Source organism: Monodelphis domestica, chromosome 2 (genome assembly GCF_027887165.1).
Source record: "Monodelphis domestica isolate mMonDom1 chromosome 2, mMonDom1.pri, whole genome shotgun sequence".
Classification (NCBI taxonomy): domain Eukaryota; kingdom Metazoa; phylum Chordata; class Mammalia; order Didelphimorphia; family Didelphidae; genus Monodelphis; species Monodelphis domestica.
Genome location: NC_077228.1, coordinates 153542392 through 153565801, shown reverse-complemented (window position 1 = coordinate 153565801; position 23410 = coordinate 153542392). Strand labels below are relative to the sequence as shown.

Sequence of the window (23410 nt, the reverse complement as noted above, 5' to 3'; positions counted from 1 at the left end):
TTGATTTTAACAGGTTACTCAGTCTATAATAAGGTACTATTTTGATTGGTAATTGATAACTAAAGATCAGGAAATTATCTTCTTTCTTTTTCTTTCCCTCCTCCCTCTCTTCCTCCCTTCCTCCCTCTTCCTTCCTTCCCCTCCCTCTTGCCTCTCCTCTTCCTGGTGATTCTCCTTTTGGTTTCTCTAAATCAACTCAGGGGTGAGTTTATGATGTTTCAAATGAAATACTTTTTCTCTTTTCTATATTAAATTAAGTTATATTGGGAAAGACAGGGAAGTATAAGGAAATGAAAGTAAAGAGGATTTGGGGATTTCCCTATCACTGGGATGAGTCTTAGATTGGAGGATGGTGGAATATAGTTCAGTTAGAGAAACGGCTGATAGGTCTGGAAGTTCAGTCACTATCACAGCAGAGCAAGTCAGAGAGGGAGATATCTGGACTTTTGTCCTCTTTCTTCTGTCTTCAATATTAAAAGACCACCTTCCTTTCTTCAGTCTCTAAAACCAAGAGAGAAAACTCCTTCTTCCCCCTTTCAAGGCCAAAAAGGATTGGCCAACAATTGGTCTGGCTTCTAACTGCCTTTCCTGGTAACATTACAAATAGAAAACTCTTGTTTGACTGACAGGTCATCACTCAGCTGCTCCAGACTCCTGCTACAAAATCATTCTCAATTTCTCACTTCCACGAGTCACAAGAATGGAAAGTGGCATGGCACAGTTTTCAGAAAGGGAACTGGTTTTAGAGTCAGAGGACTTGAGTTCAAATTCAGCCTCTGATACTATCTGTGAGGCCTTGGACAAGTCACTTACCTTTCATGTATCCCAGTTTCATTGAACATAAGGGGATTACAGGTAGCTAGGTAGCACAGTGGATAAAGTACTAGGCCTAGAGTTGAGAGGTCCTGGTTCAAATTTGGTCTCATATGTGTTCTAGCTGTGTGGTCCTGAGAAAATCACTTTACCAAAGTTGCTTAGCCCTTCTTGCTTTTTCAGGGTTAAAATCTTTGACTCTAAGAAGGAAGGTGGCAAGAGTTATTTAGAAAAGAAAATAAGAGGGAGTCAAGATGGCGGCCTAGAAGGAGCAGAAGTTCAGATCTGTGACTACCCTTCCTAACCTATCATAAACTGAAAAACAAACTTAACAACAAGACAGAGCCAAGGAACCATCCTACTGGACTTAATTCAAAAGGTACTCCCCCCTCCCCCAAAGCCGGAATCTGAGAACATTCGGTTTTAAGGGGAAGACGGAAGGTCCCAGGACCCATCCCCCCTCCCACCCAGAACGCTGAGACAACCAGACTCCAGTGGCAGCGGGAAATTCTGGGCGGGCAAAGGTACTGGTCTGGAGGTCATACACTGCAACCAGGGCTGTGATAAGTTCAGAGCATCCAACATAGATGGCGGGGAAGGAGCTAGAGAGGGAGCATAGACCTGGCAGCCTGGCCAGAGCTGTGGAGATCCTCCATCTTTGCTCCAGCTATCCAGGAAGTTTTGGACTCAGAGCACACTCAGCCCAACTAAGCTGAACTTAATCCCATCAAAAGTCTCCAGAACTCAGGGAAGCCCAGGCACCACACCCATCCTCATTGACTGCTGGACTTTAATCCAATCAAAAGCTTCCAAAGGACAGGGAAGCTCAAACCCGAACAAACTTCCATCAGAGACTACACTGAGAGATCTCCTGTTAAAGCTCCAAGAGGGGAGACTGACAGAAGCCCCCAAACCAAAAAAAAATGAGAGGAGCAAGAGCACAGATAAATACGGGGAGTAAAGAAGGGGTGAATTTGAGCAAACAACAGAAAAAGAAGAAAGAAATTACAATAGACAGCTTCTAGTCAGCAAATGTAGCAGAGGGGGAGAGATCAGGAAAAGATAAATCAGAAATCCCAGCGAATTGGATACAGGATACAGGAAGAACTCAAAACACAATTAAGAGAGGCTAAAAACAATTGGGAAAAGAACTTAAAAATCAAGATAAGTCATCTGGAAACAGAAGCACTTGAACTAAAACAATAAAATAGTTCTTGAAAGCCAAAATCAACCAGCTGGAAAATGAGGCAAAGGAGATAAAAGATGAGGTGAAGAAGATGAAAGATGAGACAAAGGAGATGAAAGACGAGGTAAAGAGGATGAAAGATGACCTCGAAAGAAAATCAGACCAGAAGGAAAAGGATGACCAAAAAGTCAGGAATGAAATCCAGTCTTTAAGAACCAGAATACAACAACTGGAATTAAGTGACCTCACAAGGCAGCAAGACACTATAAAACAAAACAAAAAGAATGAAAAATTGAGGAAATTATGAAGCTTCTCATTCACAAAACAGAAGATTTAGAAAATCGTTTGAGAAGAGACAATTTAAGAATCATTGGTCTACCAGAAGACCATGACAAAAGAAAAAGCCTGGACATAATACTACAGGAAATTATTCAGGAAAACTGCCTCGATGTCCTAAAACAAGAGGGGAAAGTGGAGATTGAAAGAATCCACAGATCACCTCCTGTATTTAATCCCCAACTGACATCACCCAGGAATATTATAGCCAAATTCAAAAACTATCAGACCAAAGAAAAGAAATTACAGGCTGCCAAGAAGAAGTCATTCAGATACCATGGAAACACAGTGAGGATAACTCAGGATCTGGCTGCATCCACACTGAAGGACCAAAAGGCATGGAATATGATATTCCGGAAAGCAAGGGAACTAGGTCTACAACCAAGAATCAAATATCCATCAAAACTGACTATATTCTTACAGGGGAAAGTATGGTCATTCAACACAATAGTAGAATTCCAAGCATTCATAAAGAAAAGACCAGACCTGAACAGAAAACTTGATTTCCAAGCACAGAACTCAAGAGAACCATCAAAAGGTAATTTTAAAAGAGGGGGAAAAGAAAAACAAAACAAACAAAACAACAACAACAAAAAAATTTTTAAGAGACTCAATCAGTTAAAATATATATCCCCATAAGAAAATAGGTCATTGGTAACTCTTAAAAACTGTTGCTACCACCTGGGAAGCTAGAAGAATTACACTTAGAGGGAATAGTGACAAACTGTATAGGATGAAAGGACAAGACATAAATAGGGATATAGCTATATGCATGTGTGTGTGTATATATATACAACTAGAGCTAAAAAAAGAGGTTAATACTAAAAGAAATGGGAAAATAAACAAATGGGGGTAAATTGATATGTCACAAAGAAGCTCATGGCGGGAGTGTGGAGAACATCGATACACTGGAAGGGTAAAGAGGGTGGAGATAGGAAATATTCAACTCTTATGTGCTTTGAAACTGACCCAAAGAGGGAAGAACAATCCAATCCATTGGGGCAGAGAATACATTTGCGCCCTATAGGAGAGTAGAAGAGTAAAAAACAGACTGGTGGGGAAGGAAGCAGTATAAGGGAGGGAGAGGGTGGGGGGGGAATTACAAAAAGACTACAGGGGAAAATAAGGAGGGGGGGAATAAGAAAGGAGGGGGTTAGAAAGGGAAGTAAAATAAGGGTGGGAAATAGGGGGACTGATTATAAACAAATACTGGTGTAGAAGGAAATAGTGAAAGAGGAAAAGGCAGGACCAGTGTAAAGATTAAAATTTAGGGGAGATGGGGAGACTGAGGCAGGTAGAAATTAGTTTCTCTCTGCAAGGAGTATTATATTTTTTAGAGGTTTATTAAAGGTTAAAGATTAAAGAATATACAAATAAGAAACATGTGCCTAGGCCAGAGGCCTAGACAAAATAACCTCACATCACGCAAGAGACCGCCTGTTCCAAAACAGAAGTCCAAAAAGAGCCAAGAGAGAGAGAGAGCCACTCAAAAGCCTTTGAATCAGCTTAAATACCTTTTCGATCTCGGCCCAGGTGAGATTACAAGGCATTCTGGGGAAGTGGAGCAAAGGCTCGTGGGGATTGTAGTCCTGTATTCGAGTATTTTTAAAATTTCCTCGTGTGATCATTTTTGGAAAAATTAATTTTTCCCTAAAAGGATCATAAAAACATAATAATCTTAAAAGATTACAATAGTGTGAGGATAAGAGAAAAAAGAATAAAACCAATAATTGCTGAACACATTGACAAAAAGCCGTTAGGGGGCAGTCCCCTTTGGCATAAAAGTATACATACAAATAAATGTTCAATCAACCACACCCAAAGTTCAATTTTGTGCAACTTGTGGTCTGGAGGCTTCTTCATGGTGGCTTCTCCAACAGTTCAGTTCTGGATTCAGAGAGGTAGCATCTTCTTTACCTAAAATTCTTCTCAAAAGGAATTTAAACTTTGCAATTTAAATAATTATTTTTTTTTACATTCCCCCGTGTTGTGGGCGATTGAAAGATTCAGAATCAGTTAGGGATGCATGGCTGAGGTATGAGGTATATGAATCAATTGGCAAGAGATATTAAAAAGACATCAGAAAATCCAAAAGAAAAGAAAAATTTCTGGATGAAAATATAGACTATCAAAGTCTTATGTGTAAAAATTCCAAGTAGAAGAAAAATAAATCTATAACAGGTCCTTCAATCAGGGCCCAATCAAAATGATCTAAGTAATGATGCATTTACCCAGTCAGTGCCAGGACTACAGAAAGGTACCACACTATGAGAGGCAGAAAAGGGGACCAGATTATAGGAGCCAAGGTTTTGGGGATACTCGTCTGTGAGTATCTTCAGGGTGAGTGTGGATACAAGGCCTATGTCTTAACACATGTTAAACATAGTAACCTCGAGTCTTCACACTAGGTTAAAGACCTTTGTATTGGCCTAGAAGTGCATCAATCCATCCTAGATTGGCCTTTCTTTGGCCCTATGAAATGGCTCTTGTGTGTATCTCTTGTCCTGGAATCAGACAGAATCATTAAGCAAAGTCTCATAATTTATTTAAATAATTAGTGGCATCATTTTTATAGTCACAAGCCTTTTAGGGCATGTATTAGCAAATGTATCTTAAACTTAAAAATCAAAAGGTTAAAGAAAATCTTAATACTGGTGACATGTGCTTCAAATATAAAAGGGAGAGAAAAAATAATAAAAAAACTGAAAAAGTATATTACACATGCAAGAAAAATATAATAATAAAAGAGCTTTAAAAAATTCAAAAATATAGCTTATAACCATTGACACTCTGTGTCAGTTAAGAAAATATAAATACAAGGCTTTCTCACCAAAAAATGAGATCTATTTCCTCTTTGTATCTGGCCATGATCACTGTGAGTAGAAGGCAAATGAATTGAACAAGGTTAACAATTTTTTCATCTTTAAAAATACAGTAGTACAAATATGTAGATATCAAAATCCCCAAAATTCTCAATAGCCCAATTAATTATAATAGCAAACAAACACACTTTCATATTTCACAGAAGTTGCTGTATGACATTTTTAAAACCTATGAATTGATGGACATTTGTCACAATTTTTACAAACATAGCAATCTTTCAACCTTGGTAATAAACATATATATATATATATATTTTTAAACAAAGTAAAACTCATCTAGGGTTAAGAACATAATCAAGAAATCTATATATCATTCTGGTGCAAGTAAAGTAGTGAGCTGAAGAGTATAAATAAAGGGGTGCTCCTTTTGGAGGCTTTTTAAGGGTACAAATGCCCTGAAATTAACTGCCCAAATTCCATTCACATGTGGGAAGTTTCGGGTTTATAAAATGTATTTTACTTCAGCTAATGGGCCTTACCTCGTGGCAGGGGCAGGCAAAAATAACCAGATTGTTAAAAAAAAATTCCAAAAATCATATTTAAAAAACCCTTAAAAGGTATTTAGCACATTAAAATTCCAAAGGTTGTTAATACAATTATAACCAGTTCTGAAGTCCATCTATCCTCAGCAAAATAGAAAAAAGCTGTTTTTTCATATATGGGCTTATTCACAATAATATTTGTTCAACACAGTTATAGGGGAAAAACAACAGAATTTTAAAACTCAGTACATTCAAAATAAATTCAATCAACCTTCAGTTCACAGAATAATATTCAATCCAGTAATATATGAACTTAAAATCACAAAGTTATATCTTAAACAAACAATGCAATAGAATACAGAGATTTTTTATAAACCATTGGAGTCTGAAATGCCTTAGAATATAGCCTTTAGTCTCTTCAAAGTTCCTTGGGTTTTTTTTGTTTTTTTGTTTGTTTGTTTTTAATTATCCATTTAAATGTCTATTGTCTGAAGGTAGAGTAGTAAAGGCTAGGCTATGGGGTTCAAGGGATCCATCCAGGGCCCCATAGCTGGGAAGCATCGGAGGCCAGATTTTAGCTAGAGACCTCCTGTCTCTGGGCCTGGCTTCCAGTTCGCTGGGCCACCCATTTTCCTCCCCAAAGTTAAAGTTGAATCTTTGGGCTGAGTCTGCTCCCAGACAGGCAGGTAAAATCAATGAAATTGCCAGAAGAGTCAAAAATCCTTTTAAACCCATTGCTTTTTAGGTTTCTGTTTGAAAAGATCTGTTTCTTCTCTCTAGTCTTTTCTCTCTCTCCCCTGCTCTGATACCCCTGTGGCCAATACCCCCATCCACGTGGAAGCTTAGCCTAAGGGAAAATTACCCGGTCTCCTTTCCCTCTCTTCTCTCCCCTGCACCCACGTGGCCAATACTGTTACCAGCTGGTCGCAATGAGTCTTGAGCAATCTCCAAGGATCTGGGTGATAAGCCAACTGGGGTTGTGCTCGAGGGTCTGGGGTGCAGAAATAGGCAGGCAGTGGGCCGGTGAGAGGCTAGGAGCAGGAGTGGCTGCGGGGGTGGGCAAGGCCGGGACCAGGTACCAGGTGAGGACGATCAGGGCTGCAGGCTGCAGGCAGGAAGCGGCGGGGCCGAGCCAGGTGGGGTGGGAAGCAGGTCCGGAGCCTGTAGCAGCTTTGCGAGGGTAGAAAACCTTGGCCAGAGAGATATGGCTCAAAAAAAATTTTTTTTCTAGGTACTAGATATTAAAAGTTGAACTAAAGATCAGAAAAGAATTCAGAAGATTGAGTTCTTTTTTGTCCCTTCCTGGTCGCCAAACTGTAAAGATTAAAATTTAGGGGAGATGGGGAGACTGAGGCAGGTAGAAATTAGTTTCTCTCTGCAAGGAGTATTATATTTTTTAGAGGTTTCTTAAAGGTTAAAGATTAAGGAATATACAAGTAAGAAACATGTGCCTAGGCCAGAGGCCTAGACAAAATAACCTCACATCACGCAAGAGACCGCCTGCTCCAAAACAGAAGTCCAAAAAGAGCCGAGAGAGAGAGAGCCACTCAAAAGCTTTTGAATCAGCTTAAATACCTTCTCGATCTCGGCCCAGTGAGATTACAAGGCATTCTGGGGAAGTGGAGCAAAGGCTCGTGGGGATTGTAGTCCTGTATTCGAGTCTACTTTTTACACCAGGAGTAGAAATTATAATGCTTGGAAATACACAGCTAATAATCATAATTCTGAATGTGAATGGAATGAACTCACCCATAAAACGCAAGCTAATAGCAGAGTGGATTAGAATCCAAAACCCTACCATATGTTATCTGCAAGAAACACACATGAGGAAGGTAGATACGCATAGGGTGAAAATAAGAGGATGGAGCCAAATCTATTGGGCATCAACTGAGAAAAAGAAGGCAGGAGTCGCAATCGTGATATCTGACAAAGCCAAAGTAAAATTAAATCTAGTTAAAAGAGATAGGGAAGGTAACTACATCCTGATAAAAGGCAGTATAGGCAATGAGGAAATATCTATACTCAACACGTATGCACCAAATGGCATAACATACAAATTTCTAAAGAAGAAACTAGTAGGAGAGCTCAAGGATGAAATAGAAAAACTATACTAGTGGGAGATCTGAACCTTCCTCTGTCCAAACTAGATAAATCAAACCAAAAAATAAATAAGAAAGAGGTGAGAGAAGCGAATGAAATCTTAGAAAAATTAGAGGTAGTAGACGTGGAGAAAAATAAATAGGGACAAAAAGGAATACACCTTTTCAGCAGCACATGGTACATTCACAAAAATTGACCATGTATCAGGGCACAAAAACTTTGCAAACAGGTGTAAAAGGGCAGAAATAATAAATGCAACCTTCTCGGACCACAATGCAATGAAAATAATAATTAGTAAGGGTACATGGAGAGATAAATTAAAAATTAATTGGAAATTAAACAATATGATTCTCCAAAACCATCTAGTTAAAGAACAAATCGTAGAAACAATAACTTCATGGAAGAAAACGACAATTGTGAGACATCCTTTCAAAATCTATGGGATGCAGCCAAAGCAGTACTCAGGGGGAAATTTATAGCCTTGAGTTCATATATGAACAAATTAAGAAGGGTAGAAGTCAATGAATTGGTCATGCAAACTAAAAAACTAGAAAGCGAACAAATTAAAAATCCTTAGATGAAGAGATCCTAAAAAATCAAAGGAGAAATCAATAAAATTGAGAGTCAAAGAACTATTGATTTAATAAATAAGACTAGAAGCTGGTACTTTGAAAAAACAAATAAAATAGACAAAGTACTAATCAGTCTAATTAAAAAAAGGAAAGAAAAAACCAAATTGACAGTATCCAAGATGAAAAGGAAGACCTCACCTTAAATGAAGAGGAAATTAAGGCAATTATTAAAAACTATGCCCAATTATATGGCAACAAATATGGCAATCTAGTTGATATGTATGAATACTTACAAAAATATAAATTGCCTAGACTAAAAGTGGAAGAAATAAATTACCTAAACAACCCCATATCAGAAAAAGAAATTGAACAAGCCATCAAAGAACTCCCTAAGAAAAAATCCCCAGGTCCAGACGGATTCACAAATGAATTCTATCAAACATTCAAAGAACAACTAATCCCAATATTATACAAACTATTTGACAGAATAAGCCAAGAAGGGGTTCTACTAAATTCTTTTTACGACACAAGCATGGTACTGATCCCAAAGCCAGGCAGGTCAAAAACAGAGAAAGAAAACTGTAGGCCAATCTCCCTAATGAATATAGATGCAAAAATCTTAAATAGGATACTAGCAAAAAGACTCCAGCAAGTCATCACAAGGGTTATCTACTATGATCAGGTAGGATTCATACCAGGAATGCCAGGGTGGTTCAATATTAGGAAAACCATCCACATAATTGACCCTATTAACAAGCAAAGTAACAAAAATCACATGATTATCTCAATAGATGCCGAAAAAGCCTTTGATAAAATACAACACCCATTCCTATTGAAATCACTAGAAAGTATAGGAATAGAAGGACCTTTCCTAAAAATATTAAACAGTATATATCTAAAAAGATCAGCAAACGTCATCTGCAATGGGGATAAACTCGAAACCTTTCCAATAAGATCAGGAGTGAAACAAGGATGCCCATTATCACCTCTATTATTCAACATTGTACTAGAAACACTAGCAGTAGCAATTAGAGAAGAAAAAGAAATTGAAGGTATTAAAATTGGCAATGAGGAGACCAAGCTGTCACTCTTTGAGGATGATATGATGATTTACTTAAAGAATCCTGGAGAATTAACCAAAAAGCTAGTCGAAATAATCAACAACTTTAGCAAAGTTGCAGGTTACAAAATAAACTCGCATAAGTCGTCAGCATTTCTATATATCTCCAACCCAGTTCAGCAGCAAGAATTAGAAAGAGAAATTCCATTTAAAGCCACCGGAGACAATATAAACAAATATGGCAATCTAGTTGATATGGATGAATACTTACAAAAATATAAATTTCCTAGACTAAATATAAATACTTAGGAATCTATCTGCCGAGACAAACACAGGAACTATATGAACACAATTACAAAACACTCTCCACACAATTAAAACTAGATCTAAACAATTGGAAAAGGATCGATTGCTCATGGGTGGGATGAGCTAACATAATAAAAATGACAATCCTACCCAAACTTATCTATCTATTTAGTGCCATACCCATTGAACTTCCAAAAAACTTTTTTACTGAATTAGAGAAACATAACAAAGTTAATTGGAAGAACAAAGGATCAAGGATATCCAGGGCAATAATGAAAAATAAATACAACGGAAGGTGGCCTTGCAATTCCAGATCTCAAACTATATTACAAAGCAGTGGTCATCAAAACAATTTGGTACTGGCTAAGAGACAGAAAGGAGGATCAGTGGAACAGACTTGGGGTAAATGACCTCAGCAAGACAGTCTATGACAAACCCAAAGACCCCAGCTTTTGCGACAAAAATCCACTATTTGATAAAAATTTCTGGGAAAATTGGAAGACAGTTTGGGAGAGATTAGGTTTTGATCAATACCTCACACCCTACACCAAGATAAACTCAGAATGGGTGAATGACCTGAACATAAAGAAGGAAACTAAGTAAATTAGGTGAACACAGAATAGTATACATGTCAGACCTTTGGGAAGGGAAAGATTTTAAATCCAAGCAAGACTTAGAGTCACAAAATGTAAAATACATAATTTTGACTACTTCAAATTAAAAAGTTTTTGTACAAACAAAACCAATGTGAATAAAATTACAAGGGAGGCAACAAATTGGGAAACAATCTTCATAACAAAAACATCTGACAAAGGTCTAATTACTCAAATTTATAAAGAGCTAAACCAGTTGTACAAAAAATCAAGCCATTCTCCAATTGATAAATGGGCAAGGGACATGAATAGGCAGTTTTCAGTTAAGGAAATCAAAACTATTAATAAGCACATGAAAAAGTGTTCTAGATCTCTTATAATCAGAGAGATGCAAATCAAAACAACTTTGAGGTATCACCTCACACCTAACAGATTGGGTAACATGACAGCAAAGGAAAGTAATGAATGCAGGAGTGAATGTGGCAAAGTGGGAACACTAATTCATTGCTGGTGGAGTTGTGAATTGATCCAACCATTCTGGAGGGCAATCTGGAACTATGCCCAAGGGGTAATAAAAAACTGCCCTTTGATCTAGCCATAGCACTGCTAGGTTTGTACCCCAAAGGGAATAATAAGGAAAAAGTCTTGTACAAGAATATTCATAGCTGTGCTCTTTGTGGTGGCCAAAAATTGGAAAATGATGGGATGCCCTTCAATTGGAGAATGGCTGAACAAACTATGGTATATGTTGGTGATGGAATTCTATTGTGCTAAAAGGAATAATAAAGTAGAGGAATTCCGTGGAGACTGGAACGACCTCCAGGAATTGATGTAGAGTGAAAGGAGCAGAACCAGGAGAACATTGTACACAGAGACTGATACACTGTAGTTCAATTGAATGTAATGGACTTCTCCAATAATGGCAATACAATGTCCCTGAACAATCTGCAGGGACCTTTGAGAAAAAAACACTATCCTCAAGCAGAGGACAAACTGTGGGAGTAAAAACAATGAGGAAAAGCAATTGTTTGACTACAAGGGTGGAGGGGATATGATTGAGGAGAGATGGTAAATGAGCACCCTAATGCAAATACCAACAACAAGGAAATGGGTTTGGAGCAAGGACACATGTGATACCCAGTGGAATCGCGTGTTGGCTAGGGGAGGGGTGGCGGGAAGAGTGGGGGATGAAAAGAAAATGATCTGTTTCCAATGAATAATGTATGAAAATGACCAAATAAAATAATGTTAAAAAAATAAAAAAAGAAAAGAAGAGGATTAGACTCAGTTATCTCTGAGGGTCCTTCAAGATCTATGATCCTGTGGTCTTTTAAAGGGATGTCAAAGAAAATGCTCTTGTCAGATCCCTTTTGTAAGTGAATCTTGGCCCATTGGTTATAGAAATATATCGTTATTCACATATCATATAGAGAAGTTATTCAAAAGTTTTGGTATTTAAAAGTAATTAAAGGTTTTGGTGGTTAACTAGAACATTACATTAAAAAACTGATAACTCCTCTTCTGTGCCTCTCCTCCACCCTTTTTTTCTCATTTTTTATTGAGTATGAAGTTAATTGAAATGTCAGCAAACTCTATTTTAATGCAGGCACTGAGTAGGCAGAGTGGCATAGAAGTCCCACTATTTAAAGGTCGTGTACTTCATTTAGTTGATCACAATGTGTAGCTGAACTTGAAAGGTAAATAGTAGGTTCATCCGATGGAATCAGTTTTACACTAATATACTTCTCTCAATGTAATTTTTACTGGCTCTTCAGCACTCCCAGAAAATTATATTTCTGGTTAAATTCAATAAAAAAAAAACAAAAACCTTTTTATTAACTAAATACCTTCTTTTTGCAAGCTAGTCTGTAGTCTGGGGATATCGAGATAAAAATCAAAACAGTCCCTATCCTCAAGGAACTTCTATTTGCTGGGATTGGAGGAGGTTGTGCAGAGGTTGATGCATAGAAATGTGAGGCCATTTGAAGAGTGAGAATCCAAACAACTAGAACAGTGTTAAGATTAAAATTTAGTTTCTAGTAATAAAAGTATTATAATTTTATGAGGTTTGTTAAAGATTAAAAAATAAAGAAAATACAAAATAAGAAAGCACGTGCCTAGGAGGGCCGAAAGGCCCATTCAGTTTCACTTACACTACATCTCGAGAGACCCGTGTCTTTGGAAGAGGAAGCAGGAAGAGAGAGAGTTCAAGTGGGCGGAGAGCCCCTTTAAATAATATTTTGTGATCTCGCACTCAGGGAGATTAGAGAGAATTCTGGGAGCTAGCAAGGACTTCTGGGGATTGAAGTCTGGGGTTCAAATCTCCATTTTTACAGAAGGAACAATCAAGAAAGGTTTCATAGAGAAGGTCTGAGCTTTAAGCCTTGAAGGAAATTAGGAATTCTAAGAAGCTTAGTTGAGGAGGGCATTGCATTCTATGGATGATAGAGGATGGCTTGTGCAAAAACATGGAGGTGGGAAATGGTGTACTGAGATTGGGGTGTAGATAGCTGGGAGTCTAGTATGATTAAGCTATATATGAAGAGGAGTAAAATGACATAAGACTAGAAAAGTAGGTGGGATTCAGGTTGTAGTGGACTTTTATATTGAAGTAAACCTCAAATACTAGAGTTATTTGTGTTTGTATTTGTGTTACTTAGAGGCAATAGGAAGCTTCTGAAGATTTTTAAGGAAGGAATTGACATGTTTAGACCAGTGCCTTGGAAAGTTTAATTTAGAGCTCTGTGGAAGATGGATTCGAAAGAAGAGATATTGGAAGAAAGTTTACCAATTAGGTTCTTGCTGTAATCCTATATGAGAGGTGATGAGTGCCTAAATTTAAATAATGGCTGGTCAAGGGGAAAAATGGGGATAGATCTTTGTAAGAGATGTTATAAAGGTAGAATTGACAGTACTTAGAAACTGATTCCCTTTGGAGATGAAGAAAAATGAGAATAGTGAAAGATGACTCTGAGGTTGCCATTCTATTTCATTCTATTTCTGTGAACTTGGAAAAATATCTGGACCTTCAGTAGAAATAGTGTTTGGAAGAGGAATGTTTTGTGTGACAGAGGCTGGCAACAAAGAAAAAGTGCCAGGCTGAAGAGTGTGTGAAATTGATCACCTCTATGGGGCAGGGGCCCCAAGGGAATGGAATGTTGAGGAGGAGAAGATTCTGGCTGGGACAGAAGTTGGTCTCTCAGTTGGGAGAGGCCAAAGAGAGAAGGTGGATTAAGACTTTCTCCTGAGAGTTACTCACTTTTTCCTGCTGGAGACTGGAAATCTTTTCCCCCACATTTTCCAGTTGAAAAGACTATTGAAGAGAAACCTGAGCAGACTTTATCTCGGCTCCTGTTGCCCAGGGGTGAGTCAACCTGAATTTCTCTCAGGAGGCTCAGGCTGCCAAGGCCTGAGTTCCCTCGAAATTCAAGGTGGGGGAAAGGGTTTAGACAGAGACAGGGACTCCTTTTCCCCACATTCCTTTCCCATTCTTTCCCTGCCCTTTATTCCTTTTGTATTACCTCATTGAGTTGACAGTAAAAGTTATCTGTTCCCCAAGCTGAGTGTGAGTAAACAGATCAAGAGGAGACCCTTTAGTCTCATGTAGTGGAGGGGGGACAAGAAGGACATGAGCGAATCAGGGAGAGCAGCTTTAGCTAAGAAGGGGAGGCAGAAGGGGAAAAAAATCTTCAAACCCCCTCTCCTCTCTCTGAGCCAACCCTAAACATCAGCTATCTCCCCTAAACCCCACTTTGAGAAGGAGAGTCTCTCACTCTTTCCCCCTCTCTATACTGAAAGTCTTAACCCCTCAATTACAACTTAACCACCCCTCCACTACAGTTGATGGGGGTAAATAATGAAAACCAAGCCAGATTTTGATTTATTACCATAAGCCTAGCTGTTTTTTCCTCTTATAAAAGTGCCATTATAACTTAGCTTATCCCTTGGTTTATGTTTATTGATAAAAAGTGAAGTATCACAACAAATCATTTGACTGTGGAGCCCAAGAAGTGAGAGAATTAACTTTGTTGGTATTTCTGTGAGGGATAGGTGTACCTAGGTATTATTATGACAGGTGACCTAAACAAATACATAGTTGAGAAATGGTTAATTTCCTGTTCTTACCATATGTTTTTAGTGGTGTTGCAGCATATCAAATAAGAATATGTTTAATATATTGCTTCAGTTTACCTTTCTAACAGTATTAATCTACATTAGGATATGCCTTAATGGTCCATTAATACTAATGTTGAGAGGTCATGGTTGGAAGTGTGTGTGTAATAGAGTATATTATCATTAAAACATACCTTTTTGATATTTTAATATTATCTTCCCAGTAGTTCTCATTTTCTGCATAGCACATAATTAAACTGGAGGTGTTATTTATCCTACAGGTGCTTTCTAAAACAATAACTAAATTGAGTTTATGTGGAGGTGGAAGGAAAAAAGCATTGGAAATAGAAATGTGACATATATTTAACATGTCTAACATTACATATATTAAAATAAATGGCTAGGGAAACAACTCTTTATACTGAATCACACTTTCCCAATAGGTTCTGTGGTGTGCTCAAGGATGGCCAGTTCTAGAAGAGTTATATCTTGCATCTAATAATATTACAATTTCAGAAAGGTAGGTATGGTTGCTTAAATTATAAAATCACCATTTTATGATTTGTAGTTTGTGGGAATTAAAAAAAATTTAATGTTGATTTCTAGTGATGTTCTTACAATTATGATTCAACAAGCAATCTTACAATTTTTTTTTAGTATTCTTATAATTTCTCAAATATTTTTATTTGAAATCTTATAAGTTGAGGAAAAACCAGTCTCAGATGTATAATGTATGTAATAAAGTTATGTAATAAAAATTATGTAATAAAAATCATTACTTTAAAAACATTTAATTTGTCTTCTTGAGGAGGAGAGAGGGAGAGAATTTGAATCTTAGGTTTAAAAAAATTAATGTTAAAATTGTTTTTACATATAACTAAAAAAATTGATTATCTTATGAAGAAACTAGGTAGAATTTCTGTCATATTTGCTTTAATACATTGTTAATTGATTAGTCTAATTTATAATAAGATTCATCTGAATAAAAGAGTTAATGTTCTAAAGTCCTTAAAGAGTGCATTTTTCGAAATTAGGTTAAATATGTACTCATCTTTACTGGTAGCTCCTTCATTGTTCCTATTTATATCATTTGTTTGTTCTCCCTCTTTCTTCTTATACTACAAAGGGAAACTTCAGCTTAGGCCAAACTTATATAAAATCTAAATGGCCAAAATAACAAATTCATGAGATTCTTAACATGTATTATATTATTTATAATAAATTGGAATATATGAATGTTTCCTTAAAATACTTTTGAAAAGAACTTAAATATTATTCATTTCTATTTTTTATTTTTTATACAGACCCACTGATATTCTGCAGACTCTCAAGTTATTAGACCTTTCTAATAACCATTCAGTTGATGGAAATCAGCTATTTCTAATAGCATATCTACCTAGGTAATTTTATTTCATTTAATATTAAAGCTATTTTTTTTTTGTTATCCTGAACTTGATAAGCAACAACATAAATGAACATTTTAATAGCTCAGGAATTTTTCATGGAGGGTTTTTCAGAGAAGGCTTATTTTATTTCTTTTTTTGGAAATTTTTATTTGATTTGATTTTATAATAATATTTTCTGGTAAATTATATAGAGAGGTAATTCATGTGCCATTACTATACTCTATTTTTCAATCTTTCCTTTTCTCCTGACTTCTTCCCTACCAACTCCTAATATTCCCATGTCTCTCCCATACCCCAAACAACCCTCACTTGAGTATACCATCACTGATAACTATTGTCCTATATTTCTCTTTTCCTTCATGGCTGTCACACTCCTTGAGAACATTGTCTATCCTCGGTACCCTCACTTTTCCTCTTATCATTCCTTTCTCAGATCACTGTAATCTGGCTTGTAACCTCATCATTCAATTGAAACCACTCCCTACAAACTTACCAGTGATCTCTTAAATGCTCCATATGTTGGCCTATTCTCAATCCATTTCCTTCTTGATGTCATTGCAGCTTTTGACACTGTTGATTGCTTTATTTTACTTGTTTTTTCTCTCTTTTCTTTGTTCTCTTCCTACTTGTGTGACCTCTTCTGTCCCTTTTGCCAGAACTTCATTATTGTCCATCTCCCTGTCCTTAGTTATCCTCCTTAGCTCTTGTGAAGGGAGAAGGGAAGGGAGAGGAATAAGCATTTATTGTACTTACTCTATTCTAGGCACTTTGTAAGTTCTTTTTACAAATATTTGATCCTCACAACAATTCCCCTTACCTTCTCACTTTCCATTTCACTCTGTGGGGCTGTTTTTGTGTTCTCCCCTTCTTTGTATCCCCAGTGCTTAGCTTAATAGTAGAGAAATATAGTCCATAGCACTTAATAAATACTTGTTGAATTGATTGATTGATGCTGTGGTCTTCTAGAGGTTTTTGTTTGTGGATGACCTGGTGCTGATTATTCCAAATAGCAAAACATTTCAGAATCCCCTAAATGAGATCCAGAAGCTGTTAGGGGTAAAACTTATGGTTGGACTGAATATATTTTTAGTTGGTCACCATGGATTTAAATTCTAAATCCCAATGAAATCCTCAAGTCAGAATGGAATTTTATATTTGTTTAATTACAATAGAGTGGAGATATTAAGGAAGAAAGAAAGAGAGGGAAAAGAGAGAGAAACCAGGCAGGAGTTCAGAGGCCCCAGCCAAGGACGGGGAGGCCAGAGGATAAAATTTAGCAAGACTTCCAGCCACAAGGTCTCCTCCAAGATGAGGGGCCTCCTTGGAGGCTTGCGCCTCCAGAAAAGCCAAGGAAAGAGAAGTAAGCCTTGAGCTCACCAAGTGACAGTCTAAAGGAAGCAACCTGAGGTCTCATTTTCTAAAGTTCTACCTCCAAGTCCCTCTCACAGGAAGTGATGCAAAATATAAAGGCAGTTCTTTATGTCACTTCCTGTGTTTCACATTTACCAAAGGTGGCTTAAACATGGCTTTGGACGGCCTAGGGCGTCAGTTGTTTCTGATTTGTCACTTGCTAGCACACACAGGTCATAGACCTTCCTCCCCCACACTTTATCCTTATGTGGGGGTGTATACATTCCTGGTTGCTTAAATTCTAAAGATGAAGCAGGGTGGAGTAAATCTAAAATTCACAAAGTATGATAAAGAGTTTGGCCAGACTCTCTGTATAGGAAAAATCAAGTAGATGAATGAATTATTTTTGTCTAGCATATGATATGCAGTTAGGATTATAGATTTATAGATAGAAAGGACCTTAGAGGCTACTGAGTCCAGTCCCTTCATTTTATACAGATGAGGAAACTCAGGCTGATAGGGGTCAAGTGACTTGCTCAGTGTCACATAGCTAGTGTAAGAATTGAAACAATATTTCTACCCAGATATATATTTTATAAAGTTTATTAGAAAGGGTAGACAATCATTCCTATAAGTAACCTGATCATGTGGTCCCTAGCCTGCAAGTCTCTTCCTCCTTCCTGCTGACCTACCTGCTCTGTTTTTGACTCTTCCTTCTTTGTTCTCTTCTCGCTTCTCCCTCCTCTCAAGCCCAAAGCCTTGATTTTTATTGACATACTGAATGTACAGGGATGCAAACCTGGTTATGTCAGGAATGTTTGATGGACAGGTCAAGCTACTCAAGAGGGGGAGCGGATGAACTTCCTTGACATAATCTCCCTATGATCCTTTGGGAGACCCATCTCCCCAATGGATCATTTAAATATAACTATCTTATAATTCTAAATACCTTATAGCTAAAAGTACATATAACATTATATTTTTCTAAAAGGAATTTACAATTATTAGAGATGAGAGTAAAATACAAAAACTGATTGATAGATGCATTGACAAAATGCCAGTTAGGGGGAAGTCCCCTTTGGCATAAGTGTTTACATTCAGAATAAGTATGTTCAACCCCCTTCAATTCAGTTCATTATATCTCAAAGTTCATTCTGGATCTTTTGATGCAGTGTGTGACTTCTTCAGGCATCTTTTCAGCACCTTCTCCAAAAGGATCCACTGTCTTGATTTTGGGTGTTGGCAAATTTCTTTTCCTGAAATTTCTCCAAAAAATTTTAAACCTTGGATTTTTTTAGGATAATTACAACAATTCCCCCTGAGGAGGGTGTTGACAAACACCAGAATCACACTGGGATACATGACTGAATTATGAGGTATAAGAAATAATGGTCAAAAGAAAAACAAAAATAAACCACCCAAAACAAATACCAAAATAAAACAGTAAAAATTAAATTCTGTATAAAAATAAGAAGTACTGAAATGATAAAAAAGAAAAAAGAAAAATCTCATGTGTATAAAATTCTGAGTAAAAAATAAACCTGTAACAGGTTTTTGAATCACAGCAAGTCTCTATTAAAGTGATGTATGTCCCACAAACCTTGAGGACAATAGCAGTAATACAGCACTTTACCCATTTGCAGCCAGGACTATAGAAAATTGCCAAACTATAGGAGAGAAAGGACTAAGTTTCAGCAGCAGATGGGAAAATCACTTCCTGGTCTGATCTTACCTTCACTCTCAGGGATAAAGGGAGCCAAGATGACAGACAAACTGAGGTACTTGACTCAGAATAGTGCACATGGAGTGTGGTTCAAGAGAGACCTGCATCTTAACATGTCAAAGGCCGCAGCCTCAATTTGCACACCAGGTTCAAGTCCTTTTGTATTGGCATAGAAGTTCAACAATCCTCCCTGGATTGGGTTTGGTCCTTTTTGACCTCGTGCTACTTGTCACTGTATATTGGCTCCTTTGTTCCCTTCCCCTGGATTCAGACACAATCATTTAATAAAGTTTCATAACATTTATCAATGTATGGCAGGTTTCCATAGTCAAAAGCCTTTGGGTATGAATAGTTACTAGGGCCAATAGATATTGTAAACTTATACTGTAAACATTATCCTTCAAGTAAAAAAAAACCATTAATACTGATTTCATGTACTTCACATATCACCAAGTTTAGGAAAAAAAAGAAAAATATCAAATAAAGAGAAAAAAATAACTTAAAAAAATCAGGTTCACAGTTCATATTCCCTGTTACAATGTGTTTGCCAAGCAGAGGCACAACACAAAAGGTGCTCCCTCAAAAATGAAATTTATATCACTCTTAACTTGGCCAGGGTCCACAGTGTGAGGGTACATAATTTTTTCACCAGGTAAAAGCCTTTTAAAAACAGTAGTAGAACAACTAATACAGATTCTAAGAAGTACCAAAATCCCCAAAATTATAAGAGCCCATTTAATGACAGCAAACAAACAAACCGACTATCATTAGGATTCACATGACTTGCTATGTGACATGTAAAAACCTTTGAAATCATGAATATTTGTCACAAATTCTACAGATTTAGCCAATCTTTCAACCTTGGATAAGATTTTTTAACAAAGTCTATTATTACTATCATTCCAAAATTTGGTAGGAGAAAAACCCAGGGGGGAAAAAAAAAACAAAAAACCTCTGTACAGTTAATGAAGAGGTACAAATCCATTTCGAAGCTACTAGGCTTCACAGGAAAAATCATTCCCACATTCCAGATGAGATTATAACACAGCACAGGGCAACTAAGCCACTTTAGCACCTCCTTCCCTCTTGGTATGAGCCTGTAACTGTAACAGAACTCTCTCCAATATGTCCCACCCATTTTCACGTGGAGCGGAGGACTAAAAAGTGAAAATCACTATAGATGTGCCGTCTATTACATTTGCAATAAATGCAGAGATGGGAAATATAGCAATACCATTGCACTCTACTTCAGCTACAAATAGACCCTTACCTCTTGAGTGTGACAAGGAAATCACTTTAAAAGACTGATATATATATTAATTTAAGGTCGCCAAGGAATTCAGCTATGTAATTCCTAATGAAAACTCAAATCAGCCGTCAGCCTTTTATAGAGTTTAATTACAAACAGGAGGAAGAAAGGAATTAGAGAGAGAGAGAGTGAGAGAGAGAGAGAGAGAGAGAGAGAGAGAGAGAGAGAGAGAGAGAGAGAGAGAGAGAGAGAGAGAGAAAAGGGAGAGAAGGGAATAGGGCTTAAATACCCCCTCTGTTTAGGCTGGGCCAAAAGGCCCAAGCCCTTAGATAGCTGGGGCAAAGAAAAGAGATCAGTCCCTATTACTCACGTGACCAAAATGGAGAAACAGTCTCAAAGGCCCCCACCTTCAGCTTCCTTCAGAGCAAGCTTCTCAGAGCACACTCCAACCGCTCAGACAAACTCCTCAACCACCCCCCTGAGTCTTCAGACCCTTCTATCTTTAAGGAAACCATCCAAGTTCCCTCCCCTCAGTTCTCACATCTACCAATCACTGTCCATCAATTTCCCTGTGCCAATGGAGGCTCTAGCTTAACCCAGGACCGCCCAGAGGTCTCTGGCTTTGCACATGTCTGTTGAAGGTCATATTTTCAAATAATTAAATCTTTGATCCTTTGCTACAGCCCTTCCTAAATCCTGTTAACCTGAGTAGGGTAGAGATTGGAATAATTAAATTTTGATCTATGCTGCAGCCCTTCCTCAATCCTGTTAGGACTGAGTAGGGTGGAGATTGATTCCAAGTATCTCCATTGTATCAATTCTAAAATCAATCATGATTCAAAGAAATTCCTGTTCTATGCTTAAGCATAGGTCAAAGTCCTTTCCATTGTTCAGCAAAAGGTTTCTGTCCTAAAGTAATCTTAAGAAGGGAGGAGGAGGAACCTCCCATGCCAATGGGGTTCACATTCCAATAGACTATCAGTAAGAAATTTTCCAAGTATGAAATTTCCCAATGGTGAAATTTCCAACATTTATAAGTCTAAGGAATTTTAAGGTTTACATGAGGCAGGCAAATAAATGATCAGTCAGAGGTAGGGATGCTCCCAGATATCTGAAAACCATGTCTGAATACTCATTAAAATCTATTTAAATCATAAGACAGTTACATTCCCAAAACTCGTATACAGGTTGAAACCAATGTGATGGAGTCCATCCATCAGCTCTGTGTGACACTTAAAGGCAAAAAAGGAACAAAATGTTGTTTATGGGCTTTATGCAAAGATATTCTTCAGTATAATCATAGGGGAGGTACAAATAAAGACAATGTAACAGAATAATTCAATTTTGATAATTTATGAAGTAGTTGATAGTAAATTACATACATCTTGTATTTAGAACTGAGTTATAGAGACTTCTTCATTCTGGGGAGGGGAACAAACTAAAACAGTTAACATCAATGAGGCAATGAGTCTGAAAAGGCTTAAAATTCACCTCCAGACTCTTTGAAGTTCCTTCCACTCCTAAGTACCATTAATCATCACAATCCCTTTGTCCACACCTTTGGGGTCCCCCATACTGAGGGGAGTTCCTGCACTGAGTACAGATGTTTGGGTGTGAGTCTTTATTTGCCTCATTTGAATAACTATTCCTCCTATTAATATCATTATTCCTGAAACTTCTATTCCTAGTTTCCTGATTTCTCTTCTTACTATTCATAATTACATGACCCATTTTATTACAAAAATAACATGTTAGTGGTTGTTTTGTGGATTCTTGTAAGGAAGCTATGATCTCTCCTTGCTTTGCCTTTACAAGTTTTTCAGTTAATTCTTTTATTTCCTTCCTCAATGTCTCTACTAAAGTAGCATTTTCTTCATCCTCACCCTGTTTAGCAGTCAATTCCTTTATTTTCATCCTTAATGCTTCCACTAAATCAGTGTTTTCCTTCTCCTTTTCCTTATGTTTCTCAAAAGCATAAATTGCCACTCTTTTCAGTTCTACAAGGTCCATAGTAGACCAGTTTGGACAGCTAGTCATAAGATAATTCCTAATTACCTTATAACTGGTTTTCACAAATTGTATTCTGATTTGTCTAACATCCTGTTCCCTATCAAGATTGAGCTCAATATATCTGCCTCCCAGCTCAATAAGTCTATGCATAAACTGGGAGGGGGTTTTCTTGTCTTCTTGCTTACGATTTTAGAATTTAGTCCATGTACCAGTCCTATCAGAACAGGCTCTCATAGCTTTTAGCAATGCATTTCTAGCCTGGCATAGTTGTAAATAATCTTCCTCTAAATTTGGGTCCCATTTGGGTTCTTCAGTTGGCCTATTAGCTGTTCCCTCTCCTTGGACCTGATTAACAAGAGAAAAAAATCTTTCTTTCTCTTTCTGTTAGCAAATCCTGGAGCAAATCTTCCACATCAACCCATGTGGGATTATATGTACGAAAAATGTTTTCAAACTTATTTATCACCACCACAAGCTCAGCTTCATAGGAAGGTATTTTTTCTTTGAATCTCTCAATGTCCTGTGGAGAAAAAGGTGTATGATGTCTAATATTTACCAAATCTCCATGTCTGTTATATGTAGGGACATCTCTTAGAGGGAAAAGACCTTTATTTGAATCATCCGTGGTAACTGCTGTTTGGCCTGTGTTCTGGAATTCAATGGAATGGGTTGCAGTGAGGCTAGTAGGGGAAGGGGGTGGGGTGTTTGAATGGAGCTGGTCAGCAGGTGGGGAGGCAGAGGGAAAAGATCTGGGGTGGTGCGTGGTGGAGAGGAGTGGGGGAGGGGATGGGGGCAGGGTGGTGAGGCAGGGGGGTGAGACCGGATACTTGGTGGAGAGGAGTAGGATGGGTGAGGTCTAGAGGAGTCATAGTATGGTAGGTGGGAAGGAAGGTACGGAAAAGGATTGAAGTAGGGGTGGTATGGGTGGGAATAGGGGAGATTGGTGGGCACTGTGAGTTAGAAGGAGGGTATGAGTGGGATGTTAAGGGAGGCTAGAGAGGTAGATTGAGGAGAAACGGAATGGGGAAGGGTAGGGGATGAGCGAGGTCTGACAGAGAGAGGAGCTGAAAGGTTCAAGTCCTGATTTGGGTCAATATGAGGAGAAACCTCCTCACAGGCCAGGTGGGATGATAGAGTGTGTTTCTTGCTAGATTTCACTGAAGGAGTTAAGTTAGAATGGTTTGGTTCCAAAGAAAAAATGGTTTCCTCACTGCAGGGAATGGTAGATT

General features: G+C 37.7%; 1 protein-coding gene across 12 annotated transcripts in view; it reads left to right on the top strand.

Moving 5' to 3' along the window:
* Positions 1–23410, top strand: part of TBCE (tubulin folding cofactor E) — a 142605-nt gene that overhangs the window by 90620 nt on the left and 28575 nt on the right. For all 12 annotated transcript variants that reach the window (XR_008916251.1, XM_056816111.1, XM_056816114.1 and 9 more), the window contains 2 exons: positions 14887–14963; positions 15748–15843. Coding sequence is in view for 11 of the 12 variants with exons in the window: in XM_056816111.1 (XP_056672089.1) it covers positions 14887–14963; positions 15748–15843 (173 nt within the window). In the remaining variant the exon portion in view is untranslated. The remainder of the gene's footprint in view (positions 1–14886; positions 14964–15747; positions 15844–23410) is intronic.